Source organism: Danio rerio, chromosome 20 (genome assembly GCF_052040795.2).
Source record: "Danio rerio strain M-AB ecotype USA chromosome 20, GRCz13ab, whole genome shotgun sequence".
Taxonomy (NCBI): Eukaryota; Metazoa; Chordata; class Actinopteri; order Cypriniformes; family Danionidae; genus Danio; species Danio rerio.
Window position 1 is genome coordinate 25,985,951 of NC_141040.1, and position 14,547 is coordinate 26,000,497.

Sequence of the window (14,547 nt, forward strand, 5' to 3'; positions counted from 1 at the left end):
AATCCACTTATAGTGCTTCCGTTCCCCTCCTCGGGGAACGAAGGGTTACTTTAGTAACCTCGAACGTTTCTGTTCTTGCAAATACAGCACATACTGCCGTTTTGCTTATGTCATCATAAATGTTCTTGCAGTGCTATTTTAGGCAAGATAAACAGTAAATGTTGAATTCTTCAGATGGAATGTGTTTTGAAAGTCAATACACCAATATCGTTCCTCTGGTATCGTTATGAATGTGATGCTCTTTTGAATTTAAAATAACTGGTGTGAACCGGGCTAGACTTTATAAATATTGTATCTGATAAAGTCCTCAGTTAGAACACTCAGTAATTGTTTTAAATATTTTATGTGAGAAATTGTGTGAATTTTAGCAGCTTTTCCTTAATCTTCGATATGTTTTATTCTTGCAGCGATAGAGCTCAGGTTTGTACCTGATCCTCCAACCTTGAACATCACTGAGAAGACTATCAAAATCAATGCTTCAGATACACTTCAAATCACATGCAGGTAAACTTTCCATCAGTTGTTTAATCCTTATTATAACAAAGTTACTTTGTCTCATATTCTGAATAAGGGATACTGATTTTGTTTATTGCTTTGTTTGGTTTACAATAATAACATATAGTAAACAATGTAATTTTGTTATCAATTTTCTCTATTAATAGTCTTTTTTTAAATCTGTTTCTCAGGGGTCGTCAAATTCTGGAGTGGTCCACACCTCACAACCGGACCAGCTCTGAAACCCGGCTCACTATATCCGACTGTAGTGGCGATGGACTATTCTGCAGCACTCTGACACTTTCCAAAGCTGTAGCCAATGAGACAGGCGAATACCGCTGCTTCTATAAGAGCCTGCCAAAAGAGGATGGGAAAACATCTGTAGCTGTATATGTCTTCATACAAGGTATCATTGTCATGTCGGAAAAGTTTTAAGACAATTTTTAAAATACTCCTACTTTCTCTCTTAAGTAAAGTGGGAAAGAGAGTTGGAATGTTGCAAAAAATGTGTCCATCACATACTTCCTTTGTTATCCTTCTGGATAACCCTTTGACCTCTTCATCCTTCATAACCTCTTCACCACTACATTTTACCTCCCATTTCAGCCAGCTGTAAACTCCTCCCTTGTCCAGACAGACAAAATATAGGAAATAGCTTGTTTCGAGTTTTAAATGTGGTTGTGTAAACCTGCATTGCTTTCTGTGCCTGCAGATCCGGACTGGTACATTTGTTGTCCATAAGAAGTGTCATGTCTCTTATACAAGCTAAAAAGAATAGTTTTTGCAAAAATCATTCACCCTGGGTTTTTTTTTTTAATAAAACCTATTTGAATTTCTTTCGTTTGTTGCACCTAAAGGGAAAAAAGCATATTAGGTTTAGTTCCTATAGTACTATGGTTATCAGTGGCTGCTTTTTTCAACCTTTTTTCAGAATATCTTGTCTTGTATAATGAATGAAATTCTTAAAAGTTTAGAACCACTTTAGTGTGAGTAAATTACGAGGTAATGTTTATTTTTAGATTAACTTTTCCTTTAGGAGCAGTGTAAGAGGTAACAAATTATAAGTTGAGTTACATAAAAATATAACTTTTTTAAGTAGCGAGTAAAGTAACATTACTTTCAAAAAAAGTAATGTAATGCGAGTGACTTTTTAGTTTAATTAATTAACTGTTTAAAAAAAATAAATTGCTGAATTAAAATTAAATTAGTCACAATGAATCACACAATGAGAGAATGTTTATTATTTTGAACGCACATCGAAGATGAGGAAAAGGGGATTGTCTTAATGGACGGTGATTTTATTTGAGACGAATAGCACAAAAGAAGCAAACACATTGCTTTAAACATTATCCTAAAATTTGATTTTTTGTTGTGTTTTTTAAAGGTAAATGAAGGTGTAGGTTATATAGTGCGTTGTTAATTGCAGAAAAAAGTTCTAAAAGAGATCAAGCCATAGCCAGGTCAGAAAAAGTCATGCGAAAGTAACTCAAAAGTCACGTAACGCAATACTTACTGTAAAAAGTACTTAAGAAAGGCAACTAGTTACTTTTTGGGGGAGTAGTTCAATACTGCAATGCCTACATTATAAAGTAACTTTCTCTAACACTGTTTAGGTCTCCACCCAGTATTTAATTTCCTACGAAAATTAACTATTGTATTACTGCAGGAACATTTCAGTGAAGTATAAGTGTAAAGTTTTATAAATACCGTTTTAGAACTAGTGCATAAAAAACATGACCGATTTATTGTTAACATCCCAGCATGCTCCTTGATGTTAAAAGGACATCAAAAACATGTCAAAAATGTAAATTGATTTGGAGTCACTTGATTACTCCATTTAACATTGGCAGTTATGTTAGCTTAGTAGTAGTTTTTACAAATTTAAGTGGATTGAACATAACATTCCTTCATTCATTTTTAACTGGCTTAGTCCCTTATTTATCAATGGTCGCCATAGTGAATTGAATCGCCAACTATTCCAGCATATTTTTTACACAGTGGATGCCCTTCCTGCAGCAACCCAGTACTGGGAAACACCCATACACTTTCATTCATACACACACTCATACACTTTGGCCAATTTTGTTTACCCAAGTCACCTATAGCGCATGCCTTTGGACTGTGGGGAAACTGGAGCACCTAAAGGAAACCCATGCCAACATGGGAAGAACATTCAAACACCCCACAGTCATGCCAACTGGCCCAGCCGGGACTCGAACCAGCAACCATCTTGCTGTGAGGTGACAGTGTTTAACACTGAGCCACTGTGTTGCATTATTATAACAAAAAATATATATAATTTTAAGAAATTATAAAGTCATTTTAACAGGCTTGAGGCTTCATCACACATTTTTGGATTCTCAAGGAAATTATTTATTTATTTTTTGAAATAATAATTGGCAGCTTGCAAGATTGGTAAAAAAAGCAATCATTGTTGATAATAAATATCCCAGACCTATGATAAAAATATCATATCTGTTGTTTTTATGTTTTTTTAGATTACCGTACACCATTTGTCCGAATTGCTCAAGATTATGATGTGGTATTCATTCGAGAGGGGGAACAGGTGGTCATTCCCTGTCTGGTGTCTGTGGAGGACCTGAATGTTACACTTTACACAGTGAGTTTTCATATATGCTCACACATATTCTCTTACTCCACGTTTGAAATAAGGGATTACTTGCAGATTTAGCCCTACTCTAAATTAATTTAAGATTTTTTTGTAATGTTGAAATATATTTTTTATGAGAGAGAGAGAGAGATTTGATTTATTTTAGTGTCCTTAAGGAGCTAATGCAATTATTTATGCAATAACTTTTATTTGAAATGCAGAAAATGTTATTGTAATTATTTTTTTATTTTTTGCTAAATATATCTATACAGAATTTTTTTTTTAGTCAACATTTATTTTGTTTCAAGTAATTCATTTTAAGTTAAGTGTTAGGTATATAACTCTGAATCTTAATACTTTTGAACAGCTATGTTGTAAAACACTGTCACATGGCAACATGAGCAATCTATAACAAATGTAACATGTAACAATATGAAATATTTAGCTGTTAACTCATCAAGATTCCTATCTATTGGTGTTGATGATATGATGTGAAAAGTATGTTTCTGGTGGTTGTCTTTGACAGAAGTATCCAGTAAAAGAACTGTCCACTGATGGGAAAGAGGTGATCTGGGATAGCAGGAGGGGCTTCATCTTGCCCAGTCGTGTGGTCAGCTATGCTGGAGTCGTCTACTGCCAAACCACTATTCGAAACGAGACCTTTCAGTCCTCACCTTACATTGTGGCTGTTGTAGGTAAGAAAACAAGACAGTTAATTTATTTGTGTAGGTAAACAGTGCATGAAAAAGTTCCATAGTCGGAAATAAGAACATGTACACTACCGTCATTGAAATATTTTTTAATGTTTGGAACACGTCTTTTCTGCTCACCAGGACTGTATTTATTTGAACAAAAAACACAATAAAACAGTAACATTGTGAAATATTATGCTTAATACTCATATTATATTTACTCTCGAAGTGCAGTACAGACGTGTAAACACCTTAATCAAACTATTACTGTTGTGTAGGATTTACGCTGCATTTTGTGACAGGATAGTCAATACACACATGGCTGTTTGAAACTTTTCTCTGCACCTCCCGAGTCAGTGAAGGATCACAGTAACCTGCATTAGGAAATGCAGAGTTTTACTTCCTCCTTACAGCATGCTGTATCAAATTCCATTTAATCAACACTCTTTCAGCAGTTCACAGTCGCATCCAATATCTGGTTTGTCGAGCGGGGGATGTATAAAATGTTCCTGAATGAAAGTGAAAGTGCCAAACTGCTGTTAAATGTAAATTGTGAATACGCTGGTGACGCAATGATGTTAATCGAAGTATGTACTATAACATGTAAAACGGGATCATGAAAGGAACATTCAAAAAGCAACTCATGTAAAAACCTTAATCATGTTATTGTCTTATTCAGATTAAGGCAAATAATTTGATTAATGATGTCCATGTAAATGTAGTCAATGTTAATTAGTCATTAATGATTGACTTTCAAACTGTCAGGATTAAAACAATATTTTTCTGCTTCGCATTTTGTGAGAACCACTGTACTGTCTATTTCTGGATTCAGGGATGGATGGGAGTAAAAAACTAAATAATATAGTTTTGTAATATATTAAGTTGTCAAATTCTAAATGTTTTTACTGTCACATTGGTATAAACTTTTTTAAAGATTTTTTGAATGCTATTTTTATAAAATGTGTTATTTTATGAATCTACAAAAGCAGCACAAACGTTTATTTCTCAAAGATCATGTGGATCATGAATACTATATGAAGCAATTTTTTTTTTTTACTTTAAACCACAATAATAAACTACCTTATAAAATATATCAAAATAAAAAACAGTTGTTTTAAATTGAAATAATATTTCACAATACTACTCATTTTATTTTTGAAGAGACTTTTTGAAGAAACATTCCTACTGATCCCAAAGTCTTACTTATAAACTTTTTGATGGTGGTGTAAGCATCTGACATACAGTATGCATTGATTATGCTTACTCAATATCATGTCAAAAGCATGTCAAAAAGTGATAAAGCTTTTGTTTTTGAGGAGACTTGCTTGTTTCAGAATGTTTTGTTGATACTGAGAACAGTGTGGTGTGAGATCAGCTGCCTGGGTCTCAAGAGAACAATGCTCCTCCCGGCACGTCTCTCACACCCCTTCCCTCTTCCGCAGGATACAAGATCTATGACCTCACCCTGAGTCCACAGCATGAGAGGCTGACGGTCGGAGAGAGACTCATACTCAACTGCACCGCGCACACAGAGCTCAATGTTGGAATCGACTTCCAGTGGACCTTCCCTCATGAGAAGGTCAGTAATGGAGAGAAATGCCCAGAGTTCAGTCATTTTTACCTCTGATTGGTGACATTTGTCACAATTGTGATTACCTCAACATAAAAAGACCAGCCCTTGGAGATTTTTTTTCTGTGGTCTTTTTCCTGTTCCCCTTCAGTATGTGCTGTAAGTTTGCAATGTACGGCGATGAAAAACAGCCAGAAATAGTCTAAACAAAAGCAGTCTGCTTCTTTTTTCTGATTGCAGGTGTCTGACTGCTTATGTCTAAGATACAGTTTCAAATACAATTTCACTAGTGCCGTTTAATGGGGTCAAAATTTTCAAATTGTTTTAATAACTGATTTCTAATAACTATTTTATTCTGTCTTTGACATGATGACAATACACATAATGGGCCCTATAATACACCTGTTGCAATAAGGCGCAAGATGTGTTTGGCGCGATTGGTTGCTATTTTCAGACCAGCACCACCATAATTTACAAGTTTTGCACCACGCAAATCCATTTGCGCCACTTTGTTGGCTTATGGGTATGCTGGTCTATTTTGAGGAACTGAAATATACTGCACCATTGACCGACTTAAAGCTTAACTTAAATGTTAGAAAATTATTATTTTCTACATAAATATGAAAACCACTGCCTCCAAGCGTTTTTCATGTCAGGGGTCTTTTTTTCAGTTTATTCATGACAAATTGCTTTTGTATAATGTTATTATTATTAGCAGTATTATTTTATTTTATGCATATTTATATATATTTTTTAATATAAAACAAGTTTAGATTTGTCCACCTGTCGGGTTTTGGAGACGTCTACATCACCATATGGCGCATGTGTTTGTATATAACTCAAAAAAGAAAGTTTTTTGACCACACTTTGTTATTATTGTTCAATTATTTATTTGCTGGAAAATAGAAATGAATTTAGTAATAGTTTTGAATCAAATCCTACAAAATAAAATTAGTAGGCTACTAGATGTCTTCAGTGGAGTGCGTGCAACACCGTTTCCTTATCCACGAACGTAAGAAGTAAAAAGAAGGGTAAAATTAAAGCAAAGAGAAAGTAAAGAGGCTGAATGGAGGAGGCTTGTTCTTTATCCTTGCACTGCAGATGGTCTGTTTAACTGTTTTCTTGCTACCAATGTCTGTAGTTTTTTCACTTTCAGAGTCTGCCATGTCAATAGCAAAAGCACCATGGCGCAACGCAACTAACTCTTAACTCTCAGAGCTGAAACTCTGATTGGTTTAATTCACATTATGTTAAAAACCCACCCCTAATTCATTAAGACAATAAGTACATCCCTGTTAGACTATGCACATGGGCGCAGAGCACATTTTTCTGTCCTTAAAAAAATCTAAAGTGGATTTGGACACACCCTTAATGCTTTTGCACCATGCGCTGTAGACTTTCCGCCTAAATTGTTAAAATAGAGCCCGATATATTACTTTTTTTTTTGCAAAATACTAGTATTCAGCTTAGATTAATTAGGTTAAGTAGAAAAATTTGGTTATTTAGACAAGTCATTAGGTAAAGGGTGGTTTGGTATGTAGTCGATCAAAAAGAAAATCATGGGGTCGCCACAGCGGAATGAACCGCCAACTTATCCAGCACATTTTTACGCAGCGGATGCACTTCCAGCCACAACCCATCTCTGGAAAAAAAAAAATATATATATAAATAAAATTATAAATTATAAAATTATATATATATATATTCCTATTTTTTAGACCAAACTAAAAGAAATAAGACTTTTTCTGAAATAGAAATTGGGAAAAATTTGGAAAATATTTCACATTTCACAGAAGGGCTAATAATTTAAGTCTTGGGTGCAGACGTAGTCAGTATCAATCAAATAATAGACTAAAATCAGTAATATAGTGAAAATTATTGTTATTAAATGTATGTGTTTTCTATTTTAATTTATTTAATTGGATTTTTATTATATACAGTTGGAGTGTGCTTTGCATTGATTGCTTTGTATTGATCTCCATACAATATATAGCCTCTACACCTTTCCAGTGTTTTTTTACCTTTAAAACACAAGCTGTGATGTGTGTATTGTTGTAATCTGAAACATGAAATCTGAACATCACTGTATGACCAGTTGATAAACTAACTGCATTTATTGGCTAGACAAAAGCAAACCAGTCATCTTGCTTGTGATTGTAAATTCTTCAGCAAACTCCACACATCTATGTTCAAACCAAGAGTTTTCTGTCTTAATCTTAGTTTAATAACTTCAATCCAGTTTATCTGAGTTGGTTGGACTACGATTCCATAACTAACACAAATAATTCCTCTCCGCCTGCAGAGAAGTGTCAACGGCTCAATGTCGACCTCACGCTACAAGACCAGCTCCAACAAGAAAAAGCTGTGGAACTCATTGGAGCTGTCCAATACCCTCACTGTGGAGAATGTGACTTTAAATGACACTGGAGAGTATATTTGTACTGCTTCTAGTGGTCAGATGCAGAAGATTGCCCAAGCATCCCTCATAGTCTATGGTATGCACTTTTAGAATAACCTCAATTTAGCAATGACAAAAATTGTGTTAACACCACTAACATACTTATTGATTTATTTCAGAAAAGCCATTTATAGCACTCAGTGATCAATTGTGGCAGACTGTGGAGGCAAAGGCTGGCGATGCAGAGGCAAAAATCCTTGTTAAATATTACGCTTATCCAGAGCCCGCTGTCAGATGGTAAGTGATCAGTTGTGACTATTGTTATATTATATTATATAATATTATATAATATTATATAACATTATATTATATTATATTATATTATATTATATTATATTATATTATATTATATTATATTATATTATATTATATTATATTATATTATATTATATTATATTATATTATATTATATTATATTATATCATTTTATTTTATATTATATTATAATATATGATATTATATTACATTATATTATATTATATTATATTATATTATATTATATCATTTTATATTATATTATAATATATTATATTATATTATATTATATTATATTATATTATATTATATTATATTATATTATATTATATTATATTATATTATATTATATTATATCATTTTATATTATATTATATCATATTATATTATATCATATCATATCATTTTATATCATTTTATATTATATTATATTATATTATATTATATCATTTTATATTATATTACATTACATTACATTATATTATATCATATCATTTTATATGATATTATATGATATTATATTATATTATATTATATTATATTATATCATTTTATATTATATAATATTATATTATATTATATTATATTATATTATATTATATTATATTATATTATATTATATTATATTATATTATATCATATCATTTTATATTATATTATATTATATTATATTATATTATATTATATTATATTATATTATATTATATTATATTATATTATATTATATCATATTATATTATATCATATCATATCATATCATTTTATATTATATTATATTATATTATATTATATTATATTATATTATATTATATTATATTATATTATATTATATTATATTATATTATATCATTTTATATTATATTATATTATATTATATTATATTATATTATATTATATTATATTATATCATTTTATACTATATCATATCATTTTATATTATATTATATTATGTTGTATTATATTATATTATATTATATTATATTATATTATATTATCTTATATTATATTATATTATATTATATTATATTATATTATATTATATTATATTATATTATATTATATTATATTATATTATATCATTTTATACTATATCATATCATTTTATATTATATTATATTATGTTGTATTATATTATATTATATTATATCATATTATATTATATTATATTATATTATATTATATTATATTATATTATATTATATTATATTATATTATATTATATTATATTATATTATATTATATTATATTATATTATATTATATTATAAATAGATAAGGTTTGTTTGTCAAAGTCAGAAACTTACTAAACATAGTTTTATTAATGTTTCATCACCTTTTCAGGTATAAGAATGATCAGCTGATCGTCTTGAGGGACGAGTACAGGATGAAGTTCTACAGAGGAGTCCATCTCACTATATATGGAGTAACAGAGAAAGATGCTGGGAATTACACTGTTGTCATGACAAATAAGATTACCAAAGAGGAGCAGAGAAGAACATTTCAGCTCGTGGTTAATGGTAGTGAATTGCTTATTTTTCTCTTGTCTTGATTTACCTTGTCTTGTGTTTACTCCCTTACTATTGTTCTTGTCTCCCTTGTCCTGTTGTGTCTTCTCTTCTCTTCTCTTCTCTTCTCTTCTCTTCTCTTCTCTTCTCTTCTCTTCTCTTCTCTTCTCTTCTCTTCTCTTCTCTTCTCTTCTCTTCTCTTCTCATTTTCTCTACTCTACTCTACTCTACTGTACTCTACTCTACTCTATTCTACTCTACTCTGCTCATCTCACCTCATCTCTCTTCTCTTCTCTTCTCTTCTCTTCTCTTCTCTTCTCTTCTCTTCTCTTCTCTTCTCTTCTCTTCTCTTCTCTTCTCTTCTCTTCTCAATTCCTCATCTGCTCTGCTCTTCTCTTCTCTTCTCTTCTCTTCTCATCTCATCACCTTTCCTCTCCCCTCATCTTTGCTCATCTCCTCATCTCCTCTCCTGTCATCTCATCTTCTCTCATTTTTTCTGATCTCATCTCCTTTCCTATCCTCTCATCTCATATTCTCTTACTTATCTCCTCTCCTTTCTTATCCTCTCATCTCATCTTCTCTCGTCTCATCTTCTTTCATCTCCTCATCTTTCATCCTCTCCTATCCTCTCATCTTCTCTCATCTCCTCTCCTTTCATCTCCTCTCATCTCCTCTTATGTCATCTCATCTCATCTTCTGTCCTGTCATTTCATCTTCTATCTCATCTCCTTGTCATTACTCTTCTTATCTCACATCTCTTATAAATCTTGTCATCTCAAACTCATTTCTTTTCTCGTCATGTCTGAGCTTCTTTCATTTTATCTCTTGTCTTCTTTTCTCTTGTATCCTCAACTCTTCTCTTGTTGTCTTAATTAGTCCCTGTCTCATAATGTCTCCATGTCTCTTGTCTTCTCATCTCTTCTCTGGTCATCTAATTGATTGTGTTCTTGTCTCATGACATTTTTTGCCTTCTTGCCTCTTGCTTTGTTGCCTCGGCTCAATTTCTCTTATTGACACATCCTTTGTGTTTTCATCTGATCTGATCTAATTTCTTGTCTCATATCTTCTCTTGTCATTTCTTGTGTCATTTTTACATCTTTTTTTATTGTCTTTTGTCTTGAGTCACCACTTGTCTTATCTCACCTTATCTATTTTTACTTTTTCTTAATTCGACTCATTTTGTCTCATCTTCTGATCTCTTGTTTCTTTCCTCTCTTCTCATGTCTTCTGTTTTCGCCACCTATATTTTTTGTCTTATATCTTATTGTCTTTTGTCCCCATTTTTTGTATTGCCATCACCTCTTCTCATTCTCTCTTCTCTTGATTCAGGCTGTATTAACTTGAGTGTTTGTATGTTCAGATCTACCCAGGATCTTTGAGAAGGATGTGTCGTTGGATCGTGATGTCCACATGTACGGCAGTAGCCCTACACTGACCTGCACCGCTAGTGGAGGATCCAGCCCTGTCACAATCAAATGGCAATGGATGCCCAGAGAAGACTGTCCAGTCAGATTTCTGTAAGTGATATTGACACATAACTAATTTTCCCATTTTAATGCGCTACTTTTGCATTGTTTTTCTATGTAAACATACACTTTGTTTGGTTGACCATTACACTTGCATATTTTGCATATTTTGCCCACACATGAGTGGCACATTTTTATGACACCATGTCAAAAGAGTATACTTTTACGCGCAATGCACCACACCGGTGTCAGTTTCAAAGCAGTGAGCCAATCAGATAAACTCAGAGGCGGGCCAAGCTTTCCAAGCTTCTGCTTACAGTGTCAAGTTGGCATGGCAGCTGTTTATTTGACAGCAACGTAGTGGAGAATTCCTGAGGACATTCCTGAGGACATTTTTATAGCAAAGACTCATTTTGTGTGAGTGTGTCAGAAATTTTATTAAATTCTAGGTAACCCTTTAAAATAATGTCTTATTTGTTAACATGCTTTAGCTAACATGAACTATGAATGTTTTTACAGCATTTATTTTACTGTATTTATTAAATAATGGACAATATCTAGCTGGTTGGTATTATCACTATTATTTTTACCCAGCTTTCTAGAATACATGATTCAGATTGGTCAGTCACAATAAAACAACTGGCTAGGTGTACATGATGCCACTTATTACACCACTACTTGGCACAAAAGTAAACAATTAGGCCTAAATCATTAAAGGGAAGTGAAGTGAGCTTTGTCAAGTGTGGTTTTACCCATACTCAAAGTTGGTCCACTCCTTTTAACCCATCCAATTTCACACACATTTTGAGTGAGGAATAAGAGCACACACATACTGTACACACACATTGAGCATACACCCAGAGCAGTGGGCAACTATTAATATTTTATTAGCTCTTTACTTAAATGAGAGGCATGCATAAATGAAAATTGCAGATGGAAAATGGCAGCCTGCACTAAACTGATTATTATTATTATTATTATTATTATTATTATTATTATTATTATTATTATTATTATTATTATTATTATTGTCATTCAGTCACAGGATGGCACCAAACAGTCAAGAACAATGGAGTGACACATATGATGCTCTACAAAATGATTTAAACCAATTCATCTTTATATCTATAGCACTTTTACAATGTAGATTGTGTCAAAGCAGCTTAACATAAACTTTCTAGTTGATGTTCAGTTTAGTTTATTTCAGTGTGGTTTAATTTTCATTGCAGGAAGTCCAAAGACTAAAGAGCAAATCCATCGATGCTTAGCTTCACAAGTCCCAAACCAAGCAAGTCAGTGGCCACAGTGGCGAGGAACAAAACGTCACCGATTGACGAAAGTAAAGTAAAGCTGGGAGCTGTGGGGGCTATTGCCCCTGTCGTATTGCCAAAAACCCCTGATCTTTTGGAATATGTTGCACTTAAATAAAAATAGGTCTTATAAGATAAGATAAGAAGTACTTAAAGGCTCACGAAACACCAAAACACATTTTTTGAGCTGTTGACAGACGTATATGTGTCTCACACTGCTAAGAACACTATTAGGACAAATATATCTCACTAAAAAGTGAAAATTGGTTGTTTTTGCCTTATTTCGAGCAAATTTGTACTTCCAGTTTGAAACAAATTTTTGAAGCTGTGTCACGGCCATGAGATCTTAGCATCTGTTCCAGCGTGTAGACTGGACGTCTGTGCCTTGGAGTGCCTTATTACGTCTCCGAGTGCGCTGCATTAATGCATGAGTAAAACTTGTTTCAAACCAATCAGCGCACTCTATTGTGCAACTTCATTAATATTCATTACTGTCAAAATCAAAAAACAAGCAAAACAAGCGTGATGTGTTGCTTTTATAGTTTGCTGCAGTTAAGTTTTGTTTTCATTTTCTCTCTGTGAGAGTGCACAGTGTACGCGACGCTCAACAACAATAACTTGCGTGTCTAAGGAGGAACATTGTTTACCTGAGAGCTGTTCTCATCTGCAAATGCTGAGATCCGGATTCGCTTGTAGTCTCCTCTTAATAAAGACGTGGCTCTAGTTGCTGGTGATTGTCCTGTCTCTACAGATTTGGTCAGTGAGCGACCAGTGTTCTTTGTTTATTCAGTTAGTTCGTATAGAACTATTACACCGAGTGTAACATGTTAGCACCACAACCAAACTTTAACCTCGTGTAGGATTTTCACCGCATTTTGTGACCGGAATAACACATGCAGCTTTCTGACACTACCTGCCGTGTGCATCGACGTTTCCGGAAAATGCTGAGGGTTTTTTTCTCTCATTCGCCGTGCGGTATCAAACATTGCATGAAAAATACACGCTTAGAGCAGTTCCTCGAATCAAATATCTCGTTTGTCGCGAGGGGCAAGAATGAATTCCTTGAATGAAAGAGCCAAACTGCAGTTAAAGTCCACCATTTAATAATTTGGCAAATAATTCGACTACAGATGTCCATGTAAACACAGTCACTTTCTCCTCTGTGTGTGTGTGTGTGTGTGTGTGTGTGTGTGTGTGTGTGTGTGTGTGTGTGTGTGTGTTTTGCCTCTGAAACTCAGCGCATGCCCAAATAGACACTCCCACACCTTCCCACTTTTGTTCCTCCGACACTCCCCCCTAAACAGAGCTGGACACGCCCACTTTTCTGAAATGAGGGGGTTTCATGGCCCTTTAAAATGACTACATACATCACGCGCATTCCACTTAACACAGCATTTGTGTCCCGTAATTAAATAGTCAGCTGTTCAGCAGTACCTGTTTCTACCGGCATGTGGGAGTGGCACTGTTGTCAGAAGCTGTTAAAAAATTCCCGCCACTGCACTGTCATCCTTCATTCATTATTTTGAGTAGCTGAAGCTGATGAGGTAATAATACAACTGTTTCGCTAAACTTCTTCGCTAAACTAAGCATAAAAGGTGGGCGAGGCAGTGGCGCAGTTGGGTAGGCTAAATTGTCCGTAGTGTATGAGTGTGTTTGTGTGTGTGAATGTGTGTTTGTGGATGTTTCCCAGAGATGGGTTGCGGTTGGAAGGGCATCCGCTGCGTAAAAACTTGCTGGATAAGTTGGTGGTTCATTCTGCTGTGGCGACCCCGGATTAATAAAGGGACTAAGCCGACAAGAAAATGAATGAATGAGTATAAAATGTGTATAGTTTTGGTAAAATAAAATAACTGTAATCAATAAACTGTACATCATATCAATGGAAATTCATGCAAATTAGTCAGAAAAACGTACATTGTATTAGCTTTCTAGATATGATATAGATATCTAGGCATATTTATCTAGATATGATATAGCCAGTCACATCTGTTTCTGTAATAGTTCAATCGCAGTCAGTCAAGCGTATTATTTTAAAGCTATATTCTACTGTAACATGCTATGTCAGTTAGCATCAGATTATAAATCAGATCTTTTTTTCATTCAACTACAGCATTTGCTGGATGCCTTTATCCATATTAGGGATTTCCTGGAATGTTCTACTACTTTTGTGAGGCATATATGGAATT

At 33.4% G+C, this 14,547-nt stretch overlaps 1 protein-coding gene across 2 annotated transcripts in view; it reads left to right on the top strand.

The window, feature by feature from the left end:
- kdr (kinase insert domain receptor (a type III receptor tyrosine kinase)) overlaps positions 1 to 14,547 on the top strand; it is a 56,655-nt gene that overhangs the window by 10,956 nt on the left and 31,152 nt on the right. For both annotated transcript variants that reach the window (XR_015517652.1, NM_001024653.2), the window contains 9 exon segments: positions 408 to 504; positions 687 to 901; positions 2,994 to 3,115; positions 3,633 to 3,801; positions 5,241 to 5,377; positions 7,671 to 7,863; positions 7,946 to 8,063; positions 9,422 to 9,597; positions 10,946 to 11,102. Coding sequence is in view for 1 of the 2 variants with exons in the window: in NM_001024653.2 (NP_001019824.2) it covers positions 408 to 504; positions 687 to 901; positions 2,994 to 3,115; positions 3,633 to 3,801; positions 5,241 to 5,377; positions 7,671 to 7,863; positions 7,946 to 8,063; positions 9,422 to 9,597; positions 10,946 to 11,102 (1,384 nt within the window). In the remaining variant the exon portion in view is untranslated.